At 54.2% G+C, this 19,833-nt stretch overlaps 1 protein-coding gene across 6 annotated transcripts in view; it reads right to left on the bottom strand.

Moving 5' to 3' along the window:
* Positions 1-19,833, bottom strand: part of CRACR2A (calcium release activated channel regulator 2A) — a 131,888-nt gene that overhangs the window by 50,922 nt on the left and 61,133 nt on the right. For all 6 annotated transcript variants that reach the window (XM_055394430.2, XM_055394432.2, XM_055394429.2 and 3 more), the window contains 3 exons: positions 17,225-17,336; positions 15,802-15,985; positions 7,391-7,537 (listed from right to left, as the gene is read on the bottom strand). In XM_055394430.2, the coding sequence (XP_055250405.2) occupies positions 7,391-7,537; positions 15,802-15,985; positions 17,225-17,336 (443 nt within the window). The remainder of the gene's footprint in view (positions 1-7,390; positions 7,538-15,801; positions 15,986-17,224; positions 17,337-19,833) is intronic.

The raw sequence follows: 19,833 nt of genomic DNA, 5'->3' as shown, positions 1-19,833 counted from the left end.
ATTAATTGGTCAAAATATTTTTTTTCCAGTTTGCTCTCTCCTTTTCCTTTCCTTAGGAAAAAAGGGTCTCAGAAAATCATTAGGTCCAGTGTCAGGTTCTAGGCAGGATGTGCTGAAATTACTCCAGGAAACAATGCGGTGTCTTCCTTCCCTAAATGGAGGTGTAGTTTTGACCTTGGACAGGACAAGCACCATTTGTCAGTATTTTAGATACATTTCAGAGACTTGAACTCAAAGGACAGCTTAAGAAATGGCCACAGGCCTTGGAGAGGGGTCGTTCTGATTTCATGTGTTTGCCGTGGACGGGCAGTGGTCTGATACACAGGACTCTGGTTTGCAGAGCCAGGCGAGAGGCAGATGCAGAGAGAGGAAGAGCCCCCTCCCATCACAGACAAGTGTCCTGTGTGCCCACAGGGCGGGGGTGAGGGTCGAGCAGGGAGGGGCCAGTCTGTGTCACCCGGTTCCTGGGGCCAGAGTGGCAGGAGAACCCGTGTCCTCCAGCCTGTCCTCGCAGCACCCACTTCTAAGGCAAATGTCATATGACATCACATATGTGGGATCTAAAAAAATGGTACAAATAAACTTATTTACAACACAGAAATAGAGGCACAGACGTAGAAAACAAACTTATGGTTACCGGGGAGGAGAGTGGGGGTGGGGGGATAAATTGGGAGATTGGGATTGACATATACACACTACTATACACAAAAGAGACAAGTAATAAGGGCCTACTGTATAGCACAGGGAATTCTACTCAGTACTCTGTAATGACCCATATGAGAAAAGAATTTTTAAAAGATATATGCATAAATATATATATATGGCTTCCCCAGTGGCTCAGCTATAAGGAATCCTCCTGCAATGCAGGATACCTGGGTTCGATCCCTGGGTCAGGAAGATTACCTAAAGAAGGGAGTGCCTACCCATTCCAGTTTTCTTGCCAGGAGAATCCCAAGGACAGAGGAGCCTGGTGGGCTACAGTCCATCAGGTCACAAAGAGTCAGATGCAACTAAGCACAGCACAGCATATATGTAGGTACAGCTGATTCACTTTGCTGTATAGCAGAAACTAATATAACATTATAAATCAACGATATACCAATAAAAATTTTTAAAAAAAGAAAGCTGACAACTCCAAACCTCTGCATTCTGGATTGTCAGCATCCAAATGTCCTCTGGCATCTGTCAATTGTGGAGTGAGAGAGCATGGAGGCAAGGAATGGGGCTAAATGTCTGAAGGCTGCCCCCTTCCCCTGTCTCCCCCACCCCTGCCCCTCATGCTCTGTTCACAGAATGGAGACCCTAGGCCAGAAACATCTCAGTGAGTCTGCTCTTTGCCAGAGAAGAAAATGGAAGCGCTTTCAGCCTCCGCCAACTTTGTGGTTGGGACTAAGACTCACCACCGCTCCCTGCTGTCTTTTCCTTGCAACTGCAGGCTCCAGAGGCAAAGGGAAGCTCTTACTAGAAAAATTCACTAGGGTTCTCTTGTTCCCCTGAAATCAGTCTCTCTGTCGTGTGTGTCTCTCTCTCACACACACACAGGATTAGAGTATCACAGAATGAAAGGCAAACATATGAGTTTGTCGAAAATTCTGCGAAGGCTGTAAAATCGCCAATTGGATTTTGAAGATGGATGGTTTCTCCCTAATTAGATTCTGCTGCCTTGTATAAACCAACTTTGCAGCTTTATCCCAGCCTATAAAGCAAACCATTCTTCATTAGTCAAGTTTACAAATCATGCCCCCAGTGACCACAGGGCACAATCATCCTTACTGTTCCTTCTGCTCTCAGGGCAAAGTTAACAATGTGCTTCTGCCTCCGATAATAGTACACCAATTAAAAAAACACAGGCATGACTAAGCCATGGCCTCATGGCCGAGGGCCCGCCCCGAGAAGGTCCCTCTATTCAGAGAACAGCAGAGGAATTACAGACTGGAAGAGCCGGGGTGTGCCTGTTGCAGCCCAGTACCTTCTGGAAGTTTGTTCATTCATGTCTGACTCTTTGGGATCCCGTGGACTGTAGCCCACCAGTCTGCCTCCTCTGTCCATGGACTTCTCCAGGCAAGAACACTAGAGTGGGTTGCCATTTCCTTCCCTAGGGAATCTTCCCGACCCAGAGATCGAATCTGAGTCTCCTGCATTGCAGGTGAATTCCTTACCATCTAAGTCACCAAGCAAGCCCCTGAGAGACTAACACACACACCTTCTAGAAGCTAGACAGCATTTCTCAGTGGGGTCTGGGGTCTACCTGCTTCAGAACCCACATTCCTGGACCCCCACCCCCAAGACATACTGATTTAGACCCTCTTGGGGAGGGACCTGAGGATCTACCTTTTAACCCAGAGACCCTGGTCATTCTGAAACAAGCTATCATGCCAGAACTACACAGCTAAGACTCATCACGAGGGGTACATAAGGACCAACTGCCATACATACAATGCTTTAATTGCCATCAGCAGTCCCCAATCTTTTTGGCACCAGGGATCATTTTCATGGAAGATAATTCCCCCCTGCCCAGGGTGATGGGGGGGGGTTGCTTTCAGGATGATTCAAGTTGCATTACAGTTACTGCACCCCTTATTTCTGTTATTATTCTATGAGCTCACCTCAGATGAGCAGGCATTAGACCCCAGAGGTTTGGGACCCCTGAAGGTCAAGCAAACAATGACTGCCCCCCACCACTGCATCACAAAACATCAGTTCTCAGGCTTGGGTCAGGTACCAGGTGTCCCAGTTGGGCTGCCTGTCAGGTTGTGAGACGCCTTCCCTCCTGGTCTGGACACCCTCTCGGGGTGGAGGGAAGTGAGTCTGCTCGGACAGCAGTGGGACAGTGGCTGGGAGGGTGGGAGTTGCAAGTGCAGCCCACCCCTGCCAACCTCCATGCTCCTGAGAAACTGCCCAAGGCCTGAATCATCTGGACCAGGAAACACTGTGCAAATGAGGGGCCGATGCCAATGAGGGTGTGGGCTAAGCTCGCCAAGGCCAAGGGTGGTCCACCGAGGACGCAGAGCGGGAGGCCTGGGATGTTTCCAGGCTCCGAGCTGCAGAGGAGGGAGCCAGGGCTGCCTTTGATCTCAAAAGCACTTCTCTTCAAAGAGCTCAAAGCGCTCCCCAGATACAGGCTAATCCGTCTTCTCCCCCATCCTCGGGGTTAGATCCTGGTAAGGAATTCAACCCGGCAACTCCTCCAGCAGATTCCAGCTCTGGTCCAAAGTCAGGAGATTTTATACACACGGACTTGGAGCCCCCACTGCAGACCAGGCTGACAGGGTCCTCCTGGGGCGTGGTTCCAGAATCCCGACTGGTGATGCTGCCTCCAGGCAGCCCCGCTCTACATCTGGAGAGCCCAGGCTCTTTTTCTGAGTCACCATAAATGGCAGAATGCTTTTTCCAGTGGAAGGGTTCATGACTCTGATGGCCAGAAGTCCTTTCTCATGTCAAACTACTCATATGTCTCCTAAGGTAAAGTATAAGGTTCTCCAAGTCTCTGCATAGTGGCTTTGTTGCGGCCTGAACTCCCTCCTCCTCGGAGGGCAGTGGAGGCGCTGGAGGGCACGCACCCACCTCTGGAGGTGCAGGAGAGGAGCTGGGCATTAGCCCGAGGTCCCTGCATTTGACCTGCCCCCGCCTCACCGCACTGGGTCATGGCTGCTTGGCTGTGGACATGCAGCAGCGTCAAACACTGAACCCAGACTCTAGCCCAAATCTGAGGGTTTCTCAACCCCTGTTCCAAGGGACAGGGTGGGGGGAGGTCAAAGGCCCCCAGACTCGCTTCCTTCCCCCGCTCCTGAGGTGCAGAGTCAGAAAATGAAATCGCCAGCAGGGAGGAAAGGCCCGCATTGTTTCTGACACTGCCTCAACTTTCGAGTCTCCGGACATCAAGATGTCACCCCCAAGCATCCCACCCGCTGCAGCTTCCTCCCTCCCAGAGCCTGGAGGTGACCCTGGAGGATGCTGAGGGCCCTTCCTCACTCACTGCAGCAAACTAACCACGAGGGGCACAGCCAGCCTGGGAGCTGGGGCCAGGGGTGCCCCCAGGTTAGTCGTATTTCTCTGGGCCCCATGGGAGAGAGAACCAAGGTGTGTGGTTCGGAAAAGGAGGAGGAAGCCGAGGCTACTGCTGCTGCCAATGGCAACGCTGTCGAGTGTTTCAACAGCCCAGGGGTTTTCTGGTCGGCTCTGCCTCCTGGGCGTGATTGTGAACGCCTCAGAGATGGGGACTCTGTGTTCCATTTGCCCAGCTCAGCCTGGCACAGAGTACGTGCCCGTTGTGTGGGCATGCTAAGCTGCTTCAGTCGTGTCCGACGCTTCTGCAACCCCACGAACTGTGGCCCACCAGGCTCCTGCGTCCACAGGATTCTCCAGGTGAGAATACTAGAGTGGGTTGCCATTTCCTCATTCAGGGGATCTTCCCGACCCAGGGATCGAACCCACATCTCTTACATGCCAGCTACTAGTCACACGCGACCGTGCCCTGGTGCCCAGCCCCGGGTGGCCCACAGCAGTCAAGCCTTGTCACCCTCTCTGGGTGACATGCATGTCCCAGATAAGAGTGATGAGTTAGACCCTGGACAGGCTCATGGGGGAGCCTGGGAGATGCTCTGACAGTCATCAGGGTTCCCCCGACTCCAGCCCAAATCAAACCATTCCCCCAGGGAACTTTCCTGGTGTCCAATCGCTAAGATTCTGTGCTCCCAATGCAGGGAGCCCGGGTTTGATCCCTGGTCAGGGAACTAGATCCCACGTGCCATAACTAAAGATTCCTTGTGCCATAACTAAGATCCGGGACAGCCAAATAAATATTAAAAAAAAAAAAAAAAACAATTCTCCAGACCTCCTTTTCTTGCTAACAGAGTATGCCCCTCCCTCAAACAAGTCCAAACTCCCAAACTCGTCACCTAGATGTCTCAGCATCACTTGGCCTCACCTGAGCTATTTGTAAAGCCTCCCATTTAACTATTCTGTATCTTTCTGTTGCTGCTGCTGCTAAGTCACTTCAGTCGTGTCTAACTCTGTGCGACCCTATGGACAGCAGCCCACCAGGCTCCTCCATCCACAGGATTCTCTAGGCAAGAATACTGGAGTGGGTTGCCATTTCCTTCTCCAGTATCCTTCTGTATCCTTGGAGGAAAACTTATGACCAACCTAGACAGCATATTAAAAAGCAGAGACATTATATGCCAACAAAGATCTGTCTAGTCAGAGCTATGGTCTTTCCAGTAGTCATGTATGGATGTGAGAGTTGGACTATGAAGAAAGCTGAGTGTCAAAGAATTGATGCTTTTGAACTGTGGTGTTGAAGAAGACTCTTGAGAGTCCCTTAGACTGCAAGGAGATCCAACCAGTCAAGCCTAAAGGAAATCAGTCCTGAGTGTTCATTGGAAGGACTGATGTTGAAGCTGAAACTCCAATATTTTGGCCACCTGATGTGAAAAGCCGACTCATTGGAAAAGACCCTGATGCTGGGAAAGATTGAAGGTGGGAGAAGGGGACAACAGAGGATGAGATGGTTGGATGGCATCACTGACTCGATGGACATGAGTTTGAGCGAGCTCTAGGAGTTGGTGAAGGACAGAGAAGCCTGGCGTGCTGCAGTCCATGGGGTCGTAGAGTCAGACACAACTGAGCAACTGAACTGATCCTTCTGGGGTTTCAGTCTCTTGTTTGACTTGAGCTACAAGGACCTCCAGGGATCACCTCATTCAGGTAGAGCCGGGAAGCAGGATATGATGAATGCTTTTTCTTTCTTGAAGGGAAGAGAAGAGAACACAGAGACTCCAATGGGACCTACTGTGTATTTCTTATTGCTGGGCTTCCTAGGAAAAGAACTCGTCTGCCAATGCAGGAGACACAGCTCAATCCCTGGGTCAGGAAGATCCCCTGGAGGAGGAAACGGCGACCCATTCCTGTATTCTTGCTTGGGAAAAATCCCATGGACAGAGAAGGCTGGTGGGCTACAATCCATGGGGTCACAAAGAGTCAGACACGACTGAGAACGCACGTGCTCCGGAATAGAAAGCCTCAGAGCTCGTCGCGTGTAAGGAGAGTGAGCGTGTTTCATGAAGCTTTGGCTTCAGTTACTCACACACGCAAGTGTGTGCGAGCTCCAAAGCCGGGTGCATTTCTTCTGATGAGTCTCCATCGGAAAATGTAAACAGCACCAATCCTGTTCTCTGACGCTGCCAGGAAGGAACCAGGAGCACAGAGAGGGAGAGCGCATCGCCTGAGGCCACACAGCTGGTCGGTGCAGTGCTCGGGCGGAGCTCGGGCTGCTCCTGTCCCGCTTCAGTGCTCTGCTTGCTACAGGCCTCTGGGAGATTGCCTGCCAGACAGTTCAGTGAACGCCCCCCCCCGGCTGAGGGTGGACTCCATCAGCTGACCCGGGGCAGGGGGGCGGGCCAGGATGTGGACACAGAGGGCTAGAACTCCTTGCTGAACTAGTTTCTCCCACACAGCCGACAGTGACCTTGACTTTCGGCTCACGAACTTTATAACCATCATTAAACTGGGACAAAAGCACGAATGGAGGCCACTTAGAGATGGACGTGAGGACTGAAAGCCTCTGAAGTAAGTCTCTCCCTGTGGGGGTACAGGCCACAGAGGGACCCCCTGCAGGGAAGCTTCTAAGCCCTGAGCTGGGCCACTGCGGCCACTCAGGCCCCCCGCCTCCCTAGGGAACAAGGGAACTGTTAGGCCCTCTGGGGTGTCACCTGACTTTCCTGTGGCTCCTTGTGGGTGGTCAAGGCTGGGGTCAGAGACGGAGTGATGAGGAGCAGAAAATAATCCAACCCCTCATTTTACAGGTGAGAAAAACCGAAACCCAGAGAGGCCAAGAGAGCAGAGTAAGGTCACAGAGCTAGCTGGCTGGAAAGCTACACATGGCCCAAACCCAGAGGTCCTGACTTCCCGGTTCCGTTTCCAACATGCACACAGGAGGCGCTGGGACCTACTGTTATTCAGTGAGGCTGGGACTCCTCCCAGCCTGAGGTCCCAAACGCTGGGGCCCTACTGCCCAGAGGCAGGTAGGGTGGTTTCTAATGGGTCTTGGGTACCAGCCTATCTGGCCTAACTGAATACACACTGCCTCTTACATGCTGTGAATTCTGGGGGCGCGTTACTTAGCCTTCCACTGCCTCGATTTCCCTATCTGTAAAATGTGAATGATGATAAATATCCGAATGAGTTGTGTAGACAAGACAGCACAGTGCCAAGCACGGCTAAGGGCTTAGTACACGTGAACCAGTGCTTAGAAACATACACATGGTGTCAGCTCGAGCTCAGGCCCAGCTCAGGTGGATGACCGAAAGGCAGCATCGCTGGATATAAGACAGAAGGGGTGTTCCTGGTTTGCACGTGTCTGTGCAGAGGGTGGGCTGACACGGGTACTCACTTTTTCAGGGCGCACTCCAGCTCGTTCTTCTCCTCGTGGGCTTCTAGGAGCTGCGAGAAGATTCTGGTCAGGAAATCCTCAAAGTTGGACAGTAAGTGAGGCTCATCCTTCTTGAGTTGCAGCCAGAGCTGCTTGACATCAGCTTCACTGTGAGAGAAAAAGGAGCATTGAGGTGGGAACGTGGACACGGGGCTTTCTGGGACACCCCGAGGCCCCGAGGGCGACAGGGGCAGCCAGAGCATCATCACTGTGGTCGGGACAGTGATGTCAGGGGCTGGCATTTATTGAGTGCTTGCTGCATGCCACCTGCTCTATGAACATCCTCCAGTCCCCTGTGAGGCAGGTGCTGCTAACACCCCCGCTGACGGGTGAGGAGACGGAGGGAGAGGGGTGAATGGACAGCTCAGGTCACTCAGCTGTGAGGCGGTGGAGCCAGGAGGCAAGCTCGGGCCTGTCTGGTCCTGTGCTGGACTCCTACTGGCCCCACGCAAGGAAGCAGGGAGGACAGGAGCCCAGTGCTTGTGAGGACAGGCGTCGTGGAGCTGAAGAAGACCTGTCGCCCCAGGAAGGACAGTCCTCACGGCTGAGAGGGAAAGACGTGTCGGCTGATGGGTGGCGGAAATCGACTGTCACTGCAGGGAATGGAAGGGAAGACACTGCGCCCCGCTGGGGCCCGGAGGCAGCGGCGTGACTGACGGGCAAGAGGAAGGGAAGGAGCAAGTCTGAGAGCTGCGTGCGCGCCGGGAGACAGAGGAGAGTGAGGAGGCCGGAGCAGGCAGAGACAGACGCAGAGCCGTGAGCCCAGAACCGCGCCACGCCGCCCCGGCCAGCACCCTGGGCCCACGTGCGTGCACTTAGCAGAGACATACAGGTGATCAGGGAGGGGAGGGGTGGGAGGCGGCACACCATGGCCCCCGCTCTCCCTCTGGAGAGATTCAGCAGTCTACAGCCAGTGATCAAACAGACAGCCAGAGAACAATCTGATTTGCAGTCCATTAAATTCCAAAGCCACTATGATCCGAAGGTAGCTACAACCAGGGGCCCTCAGGATAAAGAATAAAATCCCCTGTGCTTGTATAACAAGCATGATATCTGAGAAATTTTATTCAAAAGTAATACTTGATGGTGCCATGTTAGCAATGTGCCTGGGGCGTAGATATTACTCTCTGCACCAAGCAGAGAGGAGGCTTACCGAGAAACAAGGCTGGCTCTGGTCAGTTATCTGATCATCTATCTGATTGTCTGTCCCTCTCTCTTTCCTTTCCTTGTTCCATTCTATCCAAACATCCACCAACTCATCTAGACCAATAATCCATCCACCCACCCATTCATCCACCCACGCATCCATCTATCCACCCATCCACCCATCCATCCAAACATCCATCCACCCACCCACCCACGCATCCATCCATCCAGACATCCATCCATCCATCTACCCATCCACCCACCCATCCAACAAGTATCTATTACTTGTTGAAAATGTAGCACTGAATTGGATGACATGAGAAATTCTGGAAATGAGATAAGGGGAGGTAAGAAGCCTCCCTGTTTTCCAGCATGAGTTCCATTCCCACCCCACCCCCCAAGAACATGTGGTCATTGTGTTAGGAGCCCTAACATCTGAGTAGCCAGGATAGGCCTGAGACCTTGCTTAGGCCTAAATTTCGATTTCCTGGAGACAGGGTGGAGGCTAAGTTCACAGAAACTCCTCCCTAAGAAGATCCCGCGGGAGCCAAAATTAAGAAACTCCTCCCTAGAAAAGTCCCGCCGGAGCCAAAAATCAGGCCAATCAGAGGAAAAAGGGAAATCCCCCAGAAAAACCCCGCGCAGGCATAAACTGGCCAATGAGCTTCTGCGCGCGCATGAACTGGCCAATGAGCTTCTGCCAGCTTGATCTTTTGAACAAAAATAGGCGCTTATGTAATCTTAGACTATAAAAACCGCTGTGACCTGGGCTCGGGGCTCTAGTCCGCACTCCACTGCCCTGGAGGAGGCATGAGCCCTAGCTCGAGCTAGAAATAAACCCCATTCTTGCTTTTGCATTGCTGCAAGTGTCTTATTCTACCAGTATGGGGGGACCGGACTCAGGGCATAACAATTGCTCTACTGTGCTGTAGATACAATGGAGATGGCACAGAGGGTTCTGAAACTAAGGGTCTCAGAGTGATACCACAGTGACCTTCCATCACTGGCAGGTTGCCCCTCATGAAGTAAATGCATTATAAACTAAAGATGTACCTCACTGGCCAATGTCTGTCTGTTTGCATCCCTCAGGTTCCTGTTGGAACCTGGCAGTGAGCCATTTGGGCTTGAGCCTCCTCTGAAATTAGCAGACCTCGTGATGCTCTTCAAAGCTTTTTGAACCACCTAGTTGTGGTTACATCATTTTTACTTTTTTTTTGCGTATTGGGTAGTCACTCAGTCATGTCCAACTCTTTTTGCCCTTATGAGCTGTAGCCTCCCAGGCTCCTCTGTCCATGGGATTTTTCAGTCAAGAATACTGGAATGGGTTGCCATTTCCTTCTCCAGATGATCATCCCAACCCAGACATCGAACCCATGTCTCTTGCTTCTTATGAATTGGCAGGCAGATTCTTCACCACTGTGTCACCTAGGAAGCCCCAAATTTCTGGAAAAGGAACAAATCTCTGAACCCTGGACGAAAGATAAGCCAAGGCTGATCAGCTGCCCAATTACTCAGCCAATTGGAGCACTGAGAAAAGTTGGGAGTCCGGGTGTTCTGCCTACCACGTCTAGACCAGGCCAGGGTCACTCTCTTGAAAGGATGTAGGGGTAGGGGGTGAGAAGGGGTTCCAGGTGGTCAGTCCATCCATCTCCCGGCTTCCAGAACAACACACAAACCAATAAGATGTCATCTTGATTGGTGAGATCTTTAAAGATCTCTGAAATTTTCCCAGCCTCTTTTGCTTCCACGTCTGGGGTCCTGCGGTCTGGACGGTCCCCCCATTGTTACAGTGTTTAACTTAAATGAAAACTGCAATGCCCGGGCACCATCTTAATATATATATATATATATATATATATATACACACACACACACAGACATATAATTTTATTTATTTTCGGCTGTGCTGGGTCTTCATTGCCATGCACAGGCTGGGGTTACTCTTCGCTGTGATGTTTAGTCTCATTGCGGAGGCTTCCCCTGTTGCAGAGCACGGGCTCTAGGGCACACAGGCTCAGTAGTTGCAGCACACGGGCTCAGTAGTTGCGGTGTGGGGCTCTAGGGCATGCTGGTTTCAGTAGTTGTGGCTCTTGGGCCCTTACAGCATGGAGGTGTTGGAAGTTGCAGCACGCAGACTCGGTAGCTGTGGCTCACGGGTTCTAGAGCACAGGCTTCGTTGCTCCGAGGCATGTGGGATCTCCCTGGACCAGGGTCGAGCCCACGTCTCCTGCACTGGCAGGCAGGCTCCTATCCACTGGCCACCAGGGAGTCCCCAGGCCCCCTACCCTGTGCGTTGGTTTTGTCCGCTGTTTGACTCTTCCCTGGAACCTTCTCTTCTGCAGGAGCCATCATGTGGGCTCAGCCCTGCCCAGGGCCCTTGACAGAGGTCCTCCGGGCAGCCTCTGTAAGGTGGCTGGCCCGGAAGTGATGAGTGGACAGAGACACGCCAGGCATTCATGACAGTCCCTTGGCCCCCACACAGCCCTCTGCTCCCCTTCCTCCAGGACAAGGCTTCACAGGGTCGTGGGCATGGTCACTGGGCTCTGGCCTCTTGTCCGTGGAGATGTGAGGTCTGGTGTCCCCTCTGGCCTGCCCATGCTCTCACCAGCCTGTCTCAGCTCTGCCACAACCTAGAAGATGCTCTGAGTTACACGCGCTGTCTCGGCGCACACGGTGTGTGGAGACCACTCTCTCTGAGTTACACGCGCTGTCTCGGCGCACACGGTGTGTGGAGACCACTCTCTCTGAGTTACACGCGCTGTCTCGGCGCACACGGTGTGTGGAGACCACTCTCTCTGAGTTACACGCGCTGTCTCGGCGCACGCGGTGTGTGGAGACCACTCTCTCTGAGTTACACGCGCTGTCTCGGCGCACGCGGTGTGTGGAGACCACTCTCTCTGAGTTACACGCGCTGTCTCGGCGCACGCGGTGTGTGGAGACCCCTCTCTCTGAGTTACACGCGCTGTCTCGGCGCACGCGGTGTGTGGAGACCCCTCTCTCTGAGTTACACGCGCTGTCTCGGCGCACACGGTGTGTGGAGACCCCTCTCTCTGAGTTACAGGCGCTGTCTCGGCGCACACGGTGTGTGGAGACCCCTCTCTCTGAGTTACAGGCGCTGTCTCGGCGCACACCGTGTGTGGAGACCCCTCTCTCTGAGTTACAGGCGCTGTCTCGGCGCACACCGTGTGTGGAGATCCCTCTCTCTGAGTTACAGGCGCTGTCTCGGCGCACACCGTGTGTGGAGACCCCTCTCTCTGAGTTACAGGCGCTGTCTCGGCGCACACCGTGTGTGGAGACCCCTCTCTCTGAGTTACACGCGCTGTCTCGGCGCACACCGTGTGTGGAGACCCCTCTCTCTGAGTTACACGCGCTGTCTCGGCGCACACGGTGCGTGGAGACCACTCTCTCTGAGTTACACGCGCTGTCTCGGCGCACACGGTGCGTGGAGACCACTCTCTCTGAGGTACACGCGCTGTCTCGGCGCACACGGTGCGTGGAGACCACTCTCTCTGAGGTACACGCGCTGTCTCGGCGCACACGGTGCGTGGAGACCACTCTCTCTGAGTTACACGCGCTGTCTCGGCGCACACCGTGTGTGGAGACCCCTCTCTCTGAGTTACACGCGCTGCCTCGGCGCACACGGTGTGTGCAGACCACTCTCTCTGAGGTACACGCGCTGTCTCGGCGCACGCGGTGTGTGGAGACCACTCTCTCTGAGTTACACGCGCTGTCTCGGCGCACACCGTGTGTGGAGACCCCTCTCTCTGAGTTACACGCGCTGTCTCGGCGCACACGGTGCGTGGAGACCCCTCTCTCTGAGTTACACGCGCTGTCTCGGCGCACACGGTGCGTGGAGACCACTCTCTCTGAGTTACACGCGCTGTCTCGGCGCACACGGTGCGTGGAGACCCCTCTCTCTGAGTTACACGCGCTGTCTCGGCGCACACGGTGCGTGGAGACCACTCTCTCTGAGGTACACGCGCTGTCTCGGCGCACACGGTGCGTGGAGACCACTCTCTCTGAGGTACACGCGCTGTCTCGGCGCACACGGTGCGTGGAGACCACTCTCTCTGAGTTACACGCGCTGTCTCGGCGCACACGGTGCGTGGAGACCCCTCTCTCTGAGTTACAGGCGCTGTCTCGGCGCACACCGTGTGTGGAGACCCCTCTCTCTGAGTTACAGGCGCTGTCTCGGCGCACACCGTGTGTGGAGACCCCTCTCTCTGAGTTACAGGCGCTGTCTCGGCGCACACCGTGTGTGGAGACCCCTCTCTCTGAGTTACAGGCGCTGTCTCGGCGCACACCGTGTGTGGAGACCCCTCTCTCTGAGTTACAGGCGCTGTCTCGGCGCACACGGTGCGTGGAGACCACTCTCTCTGAGTTACACGCGCTGTCTCGGCGCACACGGTGCGTGGAGACCACTCTCTCTGAGGTACACGCGCTGTCTCGGCGCACACGGTGCGTGGAGACCACTCTCTCTGAGGTACACGCGCTGTCTCGGCGCACACGGTGCGTGGAGACCCCTCTCTCTGAGTTACACGCGCTGTCTCGGCGCACACCGTGTGTGGAGACCCCTCTCTCTGAGTTACACGCGCTGCCTCGGCGCACACGGTGTGTGCAGACCACTCTCTCTGAGGTACACGCGCTGTCTCGGCGCACGCGGTGTGTGGAGACCACTCTCTCTGAGTTACACGCGCTGTCTCGGCGCACACCGTGTGTGGAGACCCCTCTCTCTGAGTTACACGCGCTGTCTCGGCGCACACGGTGCGTGGAGACCCCTCTCTCTGAGTTACACGCGCTGTCTCGGCGCACACGGTGCGTGGAGACCACTCTCTCTGAGTTACACGCGCTGTCTCGGCGCACACGGTGCGTGGAGACCCCTCTCTCTGAGTTACACGCGCTGTCTCGGCGCACACGGTGCGTGGAGACCACTCTCTCTGAGTTACACGCGCTGTCTCGGCGCACACGGTGCGTGGAGACCACTCTCTCTGAGGTACACGCGCTGTCTCGGCGCACACGGTGCGTGGAGACCACTCTCTCTGAGGTACACGCGCTGTCTCGGCGCACACGGTGCGTGGAGACCACTCTCTCTGAGTTACACGCGCTGTCTCGGCGCACACGGTGCGTGGAGACCCCTCTCTCTGAGTTACACGCGCTGTCTCGGCGCACACCGTGTGTGGAGACCCCTCTCTCTGAGTTATACGCGCTGTCTCGGCGCACACGGTGCGTGGAGACCACTCTCTCTGAGTTACACGCGCTGTCTCGGCGCACACGGTGTGTGGAGACCACTCTCTCTGAGGTACACGCGCTGTCTCGGCGCACACGGTGTGTGGAGACCACTCTCTCTGAGGTACACGCGCTGTCTCGGCGCACACGGTGTGTGGAGACCACTCTCTCTGAGGTACACGCGCTGTCTCGGCGCACACGGTGCGTGGAGACCACTCTCTCTGAGTTACACGCGCTGTCTCGGCGCACACCGTGTGTGGAGACCCCTCTCTCTGAGTTACACGCGCTGCCTCGGCGCACGCGGTGTGTGGAGACCACTCTCTGTGAGTTACACGCGCTGTCTCGGCGCACACCGTGTGTGGAGACCCCTCTCTCTGAGTTACACGCGCTGTCTCGGCGCACACCGTGTGTGGAGACCCCTCTCTCTGAGTTACACGCGCTGCCTCGGCGCACACGGTGCGTGGAGACCACTCTCTCTGAGTTACACGCGCTGTCTCGGCGCACGCGGTGCGTGGAGACCACTCTCTCTGAGTTACACGCGCTGTCTCGGCGCACGCGGTGTGTGGAGACCACTCTCTCTGAGTTACACGCGCTGTCTCGGCGCACGCGGTGTGTGGAGACCACTCTCTCTGAGTTACACGCGCTGTCTCGGCGCACGCGGTGTGTGGAGACCACTCTCTCTGAGTTACACGCGCTGTCTCGGCGCACGCGGTGCGTGGAGACCACTCTCTCTGAGTTACACGCGCTGTCTCGGCGCACACGGTGTGTGGAGACCCCTCTCTCTGAGTTACACGCGCTGTCTCGGCGCACACGGTGCGTGGAGACCACTCTCTCTGAGTTACAGGCGCTGTCTCGGCGCACACCGTGTGTGGAGACCGCTCTCCCTGAGTTACACGCGCTGTCTCGGCGCACACGGTGTGTGGAGACCACTCTCCCTGAGTTGCACGCGCTGTCTCGGCGCACGCGGTGTGTGGAGACCACTCTCCCTGAGTTACACGCGCTGTCTCGGCGCACACGGTGTGTGGAGACCACTCTCCCTGAGTTGCACGCGCTGTCTCGGCGCACACGGTGTGTGGATTCCACTCTCTTCTTCCTCTTCATCTTTTCCTCCATAGTCTTCCTCTTTCCAAGCTCCAGACACAGCAGCTCCAATCATCAGGACATTCCGGCCCCTGATGAAGCTCACTCCCAACCCAGGACCCAGAGATCCCAACACGAAGAGGCAAAAGGTGATGATGGCAATGGGGACAGAAGTCGTTCCACGTTTCTCAGGCCTCTGTCTAGTTTCCACCTGTTACGACATCCCTTGATTTCATTTCACTGAAAATGCCTGGGCTTACATTTATGTGTCTCTTTCTTACAAAATACTTTGTGCCAAAAAGGAAAAAAATGGGAGTATTATGTTTGATTTGAAGTGGCAACCATCTAAAATTTTCAGCTGAGTTACTGATCGCCCAAGTGACGAGCTGGTAAAAACAGGTCCACCTCCCACCTTAGCTTCCAGAACAGGTTTGGTTTGGCTAAGGGATCAGACATGCAGTCCTGTCCATATAAGGTGCCTTTGGCAGAAGCACAAGGGATGCACTGCAAACCCAGGGACCCAGCGGAGGTGGAGATGCAGGTGAGCAGGCGGTGACAGGAAGCCTCAGGTGCAATGCACTGAAAACCCTCAAGGCCTGGCACTACCCTCCGGTGGGTGAGCACCCCTAAAGTGAAGGATACTAAGCCAAGGGCCGTGCTGATTACAAACAGCAGAGAGTGAGAGATTAGGGGATCAGGGTGTTTCCTGTGAAAATAATGCAAAAAGCAGGGACAGAGCCCTAAATCCTAGCACCCAGCCAGGTCATGGCCAAGGGCAGGCTGCACTGAGTCGGTGGTCTAGCTGGAAGCAGAGACCTGGGACCTGGCTGAGGGCTTCATGAGCATTAAGGTGGAAGGGGGCAGAAGGAGAGGCTGTCCCTGGGCTGGGCCCCACCCCCCAGGTCATGGTCACCACTTACTCTTCCAAAACCTTCTGGGCTCCAAGTCTGTCCATGAGGGTCTGGAACTGGGCTTCCTCATCTTCGTCCATGTCGACCAGGTCCTCGTCCCCTCTGCTCTGATACACCTTCTCCTCCTGGCGCTGGGCCGGCTGCTCCCCTGCATCCTCCTGACTTGGGTTATTCTGGCTGAAGAAGAAGTGACCTGGGGGACACGTGGGCACAAGGGTCTGAATTAGGCAACGCTCACCAAGGGGGACCTTCACTTTCTCAGGCCAGGAATCACTCGCGGTTCAGCCGAGAGACAAAAAAGAGAGATCAGACCTTCATAGCAAAGATCTTTGAATGACACGCTCTGGATTCTGTGTCTCTCCTACTTGGATGAGATTCTGCCAGAGATGCTAGAACCTGGGAAAGGCGGAGTGCATGGCACGTACTATGGCATTTTGTAGTTCTCAAAACTTTAAAGGCTGGCTTCAGATCATCTCTTCATGGATTCCTTCTCTAAATAAGACCATCCCCTCCATCACACTCCAGCAGCCCGACTCCCTGTGCTTTGTGTTACCACCTAGTCCTCCTGGCCATCAGTATAACTGTGCTTCACATTACAAGTCAGTTATAAATTTCTGAAGGTCAGGAAAGGCAGCAGAGATTTCCAAGCAAATACAAGCTTCCTGGAAGGAGGCAGATGTATGGTGGTTTATCTGACCTGTATTTGTTCTAATCAATATCTGATCAGTATCAGATCTGATGGTGTATCTGTTTGCTTTTGTTTTTTTAAATATCATTCATGATCTCAGTTCTTTCCCTCCTGGTCACTGAGAACAACTGGTCTATTCAAACCCTTTACAAATTCGTCTGAAAGCTGGTGCCCCTCACCCTGGAAGACTCAGCCAGCCAGGGTGCGATGAGCCGTCTAAGCCTCCCACTCTGTGGTCCCAGACAGGCTGGAAACCCCATCTCAGCTCCCCTCTTATGCCAGGCCTCCCCTCAGAGCTTCTCTGCTCACTCCTTGCCATTCTCCAGGGGCTGGGCACCAAAGGGGCAGTGGCGTGCGCAGGGATGGTGGGCACATGAAAAGAGAACAAATGACCCACAGTCTGGAAACTCTGAGAGGCAGGAAAGCGTGTCCAACACAGGGCCTCGGAGATGGTGGAGCAGAACTGCCCCTTCTAGGGCTCTATGCTCAGACTCTCAGTGTCCAAGTCTGCGACTCCCCGGACTGTCACCCGCCAGGCTCCTCTGTCCATGGGATTCTCCAGGCAAGAATACTGGAGTGGGTTACCATTTCCTCCTCCAGAGAATCTTCCCGACCCAGGGATCCAACCCGCATCTCTTATATCTCCTGCATTGGGAGGCGGTTTCTTTGCCACTAGCACCACCCGGGAAACCCAAGGCTTTAGGCCGACCCATACCCTGGGGCCCCAGACCCATCAGAACTTACTAAATCCAGTGGTGAACTCCTCTGGGGTCAGAAAGCCATTGCCATCAGCATCCAGGGCATCAAACACATCCTCCAGGTCCTCCAAGCTGAGGGGCATCTCCTTATGGAGTCTCTGAAAACAATGCAGTCTGCCGTGGTTAACACTGCTCATCACAGAGGGCTGTCTGGGGGCGGCAGCGCCTTCCATCCCCAGCCGACAAAAGCCAGAAGCTGGATTCTGAAGCTTCACCATCCTTCTCTGAATATTAGGACTCCACCATCTCTTGGGTACCTGCTCATCTGCTAGGCAACTTGCTGGGTGATTTATAAGTAAATATGTGTATATTTCTTACTATATTTATATAAAACTTAATATATATAGGATTTCCCAGGTAGGCTCTCAACTACTCCTGAAAAAACATGAACTGTCACTGGCTTAAAGTCTGGACAAGAGTATTTGTGTTGTAAAGAGGAACTGGACCAGGTCGGGTGTGAGGTCACTGCACCTGGGTCCTAGGCCACCCCAATCACCCAGGGAGGGAAGGGCAGACGCGGACAGATGAAGAACAAAAGTGAGGTTTCCCCTGGCCTCCGCCTGAGGTGCAGTGGCCCCAGGCCAGGGTTAGTTTGCGCCCATGAAGCCAGCACCCTCTTGTACCCTAATAATCAAAGCTTCCCAGTGGTGACTCCCCAAGGGAGTTCATTAGAGCCCAGATGTCCCTCTCCCTTCCTCCCCGTCCCCCTGGGAACGGCTGAACAAATTTTCTCACTGTGGAAGTGACAGACAGCTGAAGACAAGGAACACACGGAGCCGCAAGAGGGAAGGCGCACGCCCATCTGAACAGTCAGAAAGAGCTGGCAGGTGTGAGCGCCCATGACGTAACTTGAGAGATACTCAGCTTGATCCTCTGGCAGTCTTCTAGCTGATAAGCCATAAAGATTAATTTAGCAGGTACGGGCATTAAGGGAGACGGTGATGGATCACAGTGTGGGGAGACAGGATGGTATGGGAGCTGTTTCAGTTCAGTCCAGTCACTCAGTCATGTCCGACTCCTTGTGTTTAGAATCACTGAATTAAATATGAATGGGTTTTTTTTTTTTAAGGAAGGGGAGTGAGACTGTGTGTGCAGGTTCTGGAAGTGCATCTGCTGAGCAATGAACAGAATCTCTAGCTTATCGACAATCCATAAACCAGCTGTCCCAAAGCCAAAGGCAGGGAACACAGGGCGAGGAGGGGGTCAGCCTGGCAAGTGGGAAGTCCACGAACTCCTTTTGAAGCTAAAGGCGTCCCATTGGAGGCGGGTGAAAACCAAGATTCCAGGCCTTTCCTTGTGATAATCTGCCTCTCTCCCACCCTCAGCCTGAATGTGATAGCTAAAGTGTGGTCTCGGGCGTCCCTGGTGGTCCGGTGGTTAAAAATCCATCTGCCGATACAGGAGACATGGGTTCGATCCCTGGTCCGGGAGGATCTCACACGCTGTGGGACAAGTGAGCTCGTGTACCACAACTACTGAGCCCTCACTTTAGAGCCCAGAAGCCGCAACTGCTGAAGCCCACGCGCCCTACAGCCCAAGCTCCGCAACAAGAGAGGCCGGCAAAATGAGACGGCCACACACCGCAACTGGAGAAAGCCCCTACTCACTGCAACTAGAGGAGGCCTGCTCCAGCAACAAAGACCCAGTGCAGCCAAAAATAAATAAACAAAACTTTAAAAAATAATAAAACGTGGCCTCCGTGCTGGACCATAAATGGGCTGGAAGGAATTTCAGAGTCAGTGGGACCCTCAACTTGCCTCTAACCACCAACAGGTGGGTACCCTTGTTCTTGTTAGCATCACCTAGGAAAAGCTAGGTCGCATCCCATCTCTGGCCCCACTCCTGAATCCAAAACACTTCTGAGCACAAGTCCTTCCCATGACGGAATCCCACTCCTTGTCTCCGTCTCAATCCAGCTTCCTCCTCCTGCTGTCACTGAAACTGAGGGCCAGGGGGGACGACAACCTCACACCTTCCGAGTCATCCTCAGCCTTCACATCCCAGCAGATCGACACCAAGGGCTTCTCCAGCCTCCTCGGCAAACTGCATACACCAGATCTCTTCACCTCCCTTCATCGGCCCTACTTGCAAAATCCTTTAGTCTTAATAACCATAATTACCTCTTATTTATCTTTCGTCTCTGGGCCTGCAGAACTGTATAAAACCAACTTATTCTGCTCTTGTCTCCGGGGTACCTAGTGCTGTCTGCATTTTTACATAAGGGATCCACACCAAATGGAGAGGGATGCAATGATTCATTCCATGGTGCTGGTAACCTGCGAAGCTCAGAGATTTGCCTGAAGTCACAGTGGGAGGCCAGCCTGGGATAAAAAAGTGGTTTCTCCTTCAGGGCCTCTGCTGTGGGCTAGTGGTTCTCTGGGCACCCCTTCCTTAATTCCCTTGTCTCATTTCTATCCCACCCCTGCCACCAAAATCTGCCCAGCCAGCACCGCCCATATCAGCCTTCATGGGTGGGGCCTGTGTCCCTTCAGCTCCACCTGGATGGGCAGGCAGAGGACGGAGGGAGATGGGGAGAGGGAAGGGTCACCCTCCTTACTCACCCCACAGCCCAGCCAGCTCTTCACAAGTCCACGC

This window comes from Moschus berezovskii, chromosome 6, assembly GCF_049115385.1.
Source record: "Moschus berezovskii isolate FMDL1 chromosome 6, NW_MosBer_1.0, whole genome shotgun sequence".
Taxonomy (NCBI): Eukaryota; Metazoa; Chordata; class Mammalia; order Artiodactyla; family Moschidae; genus Moschus; species Moschus berezovskii.
Note: the sequence above shows the minus strand (reverse complement) of the source record. Positions and strands in the feature narration are given on the sequence as shown.